Source organism: Chiloscyllium plagiosum, chromosome 7 (genome assembly GCF_004010195.1).
Source record: "Chiloscyllium plagiosum isolate BGI_BamShark_2017 chromosome 7, ASM401019v2, whole genome shotgun sequence".
Classification (NCBI taxonomy): Eukaryota; Metazoa; Chordata; class Chondrichthyes; order Orectolobiformes; family Hemiscylliidae; genus Chiloscyllium; species Chiloscyllium plagiosum.
The window spans coordinates 623,427-629,336 of NC_057716.1; the positions used below are offsets into that span (position 1 = coordinate 623,427).

Sequence of the window (5,910 nt, forward strand, 5' to 3'; positions counted from 1 at the left end):
GGGCGTGGGTGGTGTCTCGGACGTATGTGGGGAGTTCCTGGACTAGGGGGGATAGGACAGCGTCGAGGTAGGTAGAGATAAGTTCAGTGGGCCAGGAGCGTGCTGAGACAATGGGTCGGCCAGGGTGGTCGGGCTTGTGGATCTTGGGAAGGAGGTAGAACCGGGCAGTGTGGGTTTCCCGGACTATGAGGTTGGAAGCTGTGGGTGGGAGATCTCCTGAGGTGATGAGGTTCTGTATGGTCTGGGAGATGATGGTTTGGTGATGGGGGGTGGGGTCATGGTCAAGGGGGCGGTAGGAAGAGGTGTCCTCGAGTTGGCGTTTGGCTTCAGCGGTATAGAGGTCAATGTGCCAGATTACCAATCTGCTGGCTTGATGGTGAAGTCGGGATTGGAGCAGAGGGATTGGAGGGCTGCACGTTGTGGGGGTGCGAGGTTGGAGTAGGAGAGGTGTCCTCGAGTTGGCGTTTGGCTTCAGCGGTATAGAGGTCAATGTGCCAGATTACCAATCTGCTGGCTTGATGGTGAAGTCGGGATTGGAGCAGAGAGATTGGAGGGCTGCACGTTGTGAGGGTGCGAGGTTGGAGTAGGGGGAGAGGCGTAGACAGGTTTAGGCGGTTAATGTCCAGCGGCAGTTGGAAATGAAGAGGTTGAGGGAGGTAATAGTCCAGCGCGGGGTGTCCAGGTGGATGCAGTGTGTTGGAGGTGGGCGAAGGGGTCCTCGGAAGGTGGGCGGGAGTCCTGATTGTGAAAGTAAGCTCGGAGGCAGAGGTGGCGAAAGAAGTGTTCGACATCACGGCGTGTATTAAATTCATTGATGCGTGGACGGAAGTATACAAGTATTCTCTACCAATGTTGTTTAAAGGAATGATCAACTACTTGTATGTCATTAGTGGCTTTTGACGAGGTTGTAGAAGTGTTTGCTTTCTAGACTTCACTAAAGATGTTAAGTTCTAGAGAGAATGATGGCGCATGCTAAAGGACCATGTCCTAACTTCAAGGATTCTGCTGCAACCACTTGCTTCATTGATGTAATAGTTCACACAGTTTTTGAACAGCATGAGAAACTATAAAAGAGAGGAATTGGAAAAGGGTTCTGAGCAGAACAAAATGGTTCAAATTAACAGACATGAACAGGCTCTTCTCTGTCAGCTGCAGAACTGGCAAAAGCCTCAGCACTAGAGTATTATCTTAAGGAAGAGCCAACATATTCTGTGACTCGGTCACTTGGCTAGACAGCAGTGCACCGTCCCAGTAGGGTGGCAATCCTACATACCAAGAACTGCTGGCTAATGAGGCAGGCTATTCTCTTGAACGGGATGTCAGATCCACGGGAAAGGTGATGGTGACTTGGAGTATTGTGTTCAGTTTTGGTCACCTTGTTATAAGAAGGATGTTATTAAACTAGAAACAGTACAGAAGAAAGTTACAAGGATGTTGCCTGGACTCGATGATCTGAGTAATAGGGACAGATTGGACAAGCTCGGACTTTTTTCTTCAAAGCGTAGAAGACTGAGGTGTGGTTGGGTGGAGGGGGGGATGAGGTTCTTATAGAGGTGTATAAGATCGTGAGACACATGGATTGAATGAATGCATTCAGTCTTTTCCCCAGTGCTAGGGAACTGAGGACTTGAGGGCATCAGTTTAATTTTAGAGGGGAAAGAATAAAAAGGAACTGGGAGGGAGGCGGAGCAACCTTTTTACACAGATGGGGTACGCATTTGGAATGAACTGCCAGCGGAAGTAGTTGAGGAAGGCACATTAACAGCATTTAAAAGGCATGTGGACAAATACATAGATAGGAAAGAATGAGAAGGATATGGACCAAGTGCAGGGAAATGGGGTTAGTGTGGATGGACATTTTGGTCAGCATGGACCAGTTTGGGCTGAAGGGCCTGACTCCGTACTGTAGGACTCTATGACCCTATGACTCTATGACTGCAGGTAGTACACCCACTCGAGGCCAAATATTCTTGCTGAATCCCAAAGCCATTGGTGGGCGATGGTGGTAGGGGGTTCAGGGAGTGGTCAGGGGAAGAAATATGCAGGGGGCAGGCAGCAAAGACAGGGCTGTACCTGTCAGCAAAGAAAGCTCAAGATATCAACCATTAGGCATTACGACAAGGTTGGGTCTGTGTCGAGAGTGTGTTGCTGAAAAAGCACAGCAGGTCAGGCAGCATCTGAGGAGCAGGAGAATTGATGTTTCGGGCTGGAGCCCTTCATCAGGAATGAGGCTGGGGGCCTCAGGGGTGGAGACATACATGGGAGGGGGTGGGGCTGGGGAGAAGGTAGCTGAGAGTGCAATAGGTGGATGGAGGTGGGTGTAAAAGTGATAGGTCGGAGAGGAGGGTGGAGCAGATAGGTGGGAAGGAAGACTGACAAGTGGGATAGGTCATGAGGACAGTGCTGAGCTGGAAGTTTGGAACTGGGGTAAGGTGAGGAGAGGAGAAATGAGGAAACTGGTGAAGTTCCTATTGATGCCATGGGGTTGAAGGGTCCCCAGGTGGAAGATAAGGTGTTCTTCCTCCAGGAGTCGGGTGGTGAGGGAGTGGCGATGGAGGAAGCTCAGGACCTGCATGTCCTTGTTGCGGTTGGAAGGGTGGGATATGAGGGTGGAGGTATGGTTCGTGAATGTGATGCATTGGAGGGCATCTTCAACCATGTGGGAGGGGAAATTTCGGTCTTTAAAGAAGACCTTCTGGAGTGTTCTGTGGTGGAACTGGTCCTCCTGGGAGCGGATACGGCGAAGGCGGAGGAATTGGGAATACGTGATTGTATTTTTGCAGGAGGTAGGGTGGGAAGAGGTGTAATCCAGGTAGCTGTGGGAGTCAGTGGGTTTGTAAAAAATGTCAGTGTTGAGTCGGTCCTCGTGGATGGAGATGAAGAGGTCTTGGAAGAGAAGGGAGGTGTCAGAGATGGTCCAGGTGAATTTGAGGTCGGGACGGAATGTGTTTGTGAAATTGATGAGCTGTTCAACCTCCTCACGGGAGCATGAGATGGCGCCGATGCAGTCATCTATATAGCAGAGGAAGAAGTGGGGAGTGGTGCCAGTATAACTCCAGAAGATGGACTGCTCTATGTAACTGACAAAGAGACAGGTATAGCTGGGGCCCATGCAGGTGCTCATGGCTACCTCTTTCGTCTGGAGGAAGTGTGAGGATTGGAAGAAGAAATTGTTGAAGGTGAGGACCAATTCAGCCAAACAAATAGGAGTGTCGGTGGAAGGGTACTGGCAGGGACGTCTGGAGAGGAAAAAAACGGAGGGCTTGGAGGACTGGATGTCCATGGTGAAGATGAGGCATTGGGGACCGGGGAAACGGAAGTCTTGGAGGAGGTGGAGGGCGTGGGTGGTGTCCTGAACATATGTGCGGAGTTCCTGGACTGGAGGGAGAGGACAGCATCAAGGCCGGGCAGGAGCAGGCTGAGACAATAGGTCGGTCTGGGTAGCCAGGCTTGTGGATCTTGGGTAGGAAGTAGAATCGGACAGTGCGGAGTTGATCTTGGGTAGGAAGCAGAATCGGGTGGTGCAGGGTTTCATGAATTAAGCTACTACTTCTATGATGAAGAGAAAGAGCTCCAAATCTGCACAGAGCTTTGTGTCATGTTGGTGTCGGATTTCTCTATGCTCCTTGCAAGAGAGACAGAGAGAGAGAGAGAGATATGCATCAAAGACTTTGTTTCATGCCTGCAATTCCTGTGCTGTCTACAATGGAAACAGTTTTCACCCTCATTTTGGACACTGATCAATTCTTCTGTTTCAAAATAAAGAAAATCTGATCTAATCAATGCTAATTCTGACTGTCTAATATTGGCCTAAAACCTGAAAAGTCTATTATTTAGATTTTCATGACATTCCGTTGCAAAATGTTAACCAATAGAGGCAATGTGATATAAACCTTGCAGTTTCAAGTTTAGGGCTATGAATTTCTCTTCTTGAGATGAAGGTTGACTAAGCAACTCATCTCTATAGTTAAATTTCAGACTTACCAACTCTTGCAGCAATGATGCCAGCAAACAGCAAACCCACTGAGATGTAAGATTCTGGTTGATATTGGCCACTGCCTGGGGATTCAGTTGTTGTGTTGGTAAAGCCGACTGTAGTGACTGGCGGAGGTTCTGCAGTTGTCATAACAGGTTCCATCAAGGTGTTCATGGCCATATATCTGCTGGCAAAGCCTTCAAAAGGTGACACAGATAAATCTAAAGGGCTCCCAGGCACGAAGACAGAAACTATACACAAAATCAGGCATGAAAATTGAGCCACACCAGAGATGAAGCCTGTACGGATCAGGCCACATTTTCGGCGAATCCATGTAAACGCTATGGTTCCCAGAATTCCAGCAATAGCTGAAGTTCCCATCAGCAGACTAAGAAAAGATCCACTCAAACCTTGTGTGTAGGCATATCCAGTTGTGATGCAGTCAAAACCAAGCACTGTCATATAAAGGAACGCAAGGCCCATGCCAGCCCAGAAAACATTTTGGTTGTAATAGGCTACCCACCCATCCCTTAATGTGAGGAAAGGTCCAAAAACTTTATCACTACAATGACGCTCTTCTTCTTGTTCTATTGTCTTCACTTTCATCAGTTGAACACCTTCAGCTGGGCAGGCTGATTCTGATTTCCCATCTGTGTTTGTTTGGCCATATTCAATATCTGCAAATGCACAGTATCTTCAGTTAGTAACTAGTGGCAAACTCCGAGCCCTCCAGATCAAAGTTGTGATAAAAGTTTTCAGAACACACAGCAGTTCACAGGTTTAAATTTCCTGAATTTAATCAGCTTATCAGACGACAAGTAATTCTTAATTAGCACAGATAATATGATCATTCCACTCCACTCAAATTGAAACTAAAATTTCAAAAGTGCACTTAACAATTAGAATAGTGTCTGTTCATCCTTACTCTGTTTATATTTTAGCTGTTTGCAACCTAACGTTGGCAAATAGAAACATCTACTTCATTTTAAATAATGTAATGTTATTTTGCTTTAGAATCCATACAGTGTGGAAACAGGCCCTTTGGCCCAACAAGTTCACACTGACCCTCCAAAGAATATCCCACCCAAACCCATTTCCCTTCCCTATTACTCTTCATTTACCCCTCTCTAATACACCTAACCTATACATCCATGAACACTATGGACAACTTAACACAGCAAATTCACCTAACCTGCACATCTTTGAATTGTGTGAGGAAACCGGAGCACCCAGAGGAAACCTACACAGACATGGGGAGAATGTGTAAACTCCACACAGAGACTCACCTAAGGCCGGAATTGAACCCAGGTCCCTGCTGCTGTGAGACAACAGTGCTAAGCACTGAGCCACCATACCACCCTCATAAAAATGTACATTCGGCAATGAGAATGCTGAATGAGTGTTCAACCAGTGATGCCTGCAAATTTTCAGCATCTACAACACTTATGCATATTTACTGGCTATACAGTACAACTTATAGGGTGAATGGGACTATAACATAATATAATGTCAGCTCACTGGAAATCTTCAAAATATCTAAACTTTAAAGCTAATGGTTAACTTAACACAATTTTTTGTTGTGTAATGGTCAACTTAACAAAATGTTTTGTTATGGATTAATCATAATTTATGTGGCAGACGTGGTTAATGAAATAGTTACACATATTAGACAATAGACAATAGGTGCAGGAGTAGGCCATTCTGCCCTTCGAGCCTGCACCACCATTCAATATGATCATGGCTGATCATCCTTAATCAGTATCCTGATCCTGCCTTATCTCCATAACCCTTGATTCCACTATCCTTGAGAGCTCTATCCAACTCTTTCTTAAATGAATCCAGAGACTGGGCCTCCACTGCCCTCTGGGGCCGAGCATTCCACACAGCCACCACTCTCTGGGTGAAGAAGTTTCTCCTCATCTCTGTCCTAAATG

General features: G+C 46.8%; 1 protein-coding gene and 1 long non-coding RNA gene across 2 annotated transcripts in view; one reads left to right on the plus strand and one right to left on the minus strand.

Moving 5' to 3' along the window:
* The window catches only part of LOC122551242, a 36,743-nt gene that overhangs the window by 17,887 nt on the left and 12,946 nt on the right, over positions 1–5,910 (plus strand). The window lies entirely within an intron of this gene.
* Positions 1–5,910, minus strand: part of slc40a1 (solute carrier family 40 member 1) — a 59,493-nt gene that overhangs the window by 4,113 nt on the left and 49,470 nt on the right. The window contains exon 7 of the mRNA XM_043692831.1: positions 3,985–4,653. Within this exon, the coding sequence (XP_043548766.1) occupies positions 3,985–4,653 (669 nt within the window). The remainder of the gene's footprint in view (positions 1–3,984; positions 4,654–5,910) is intronic.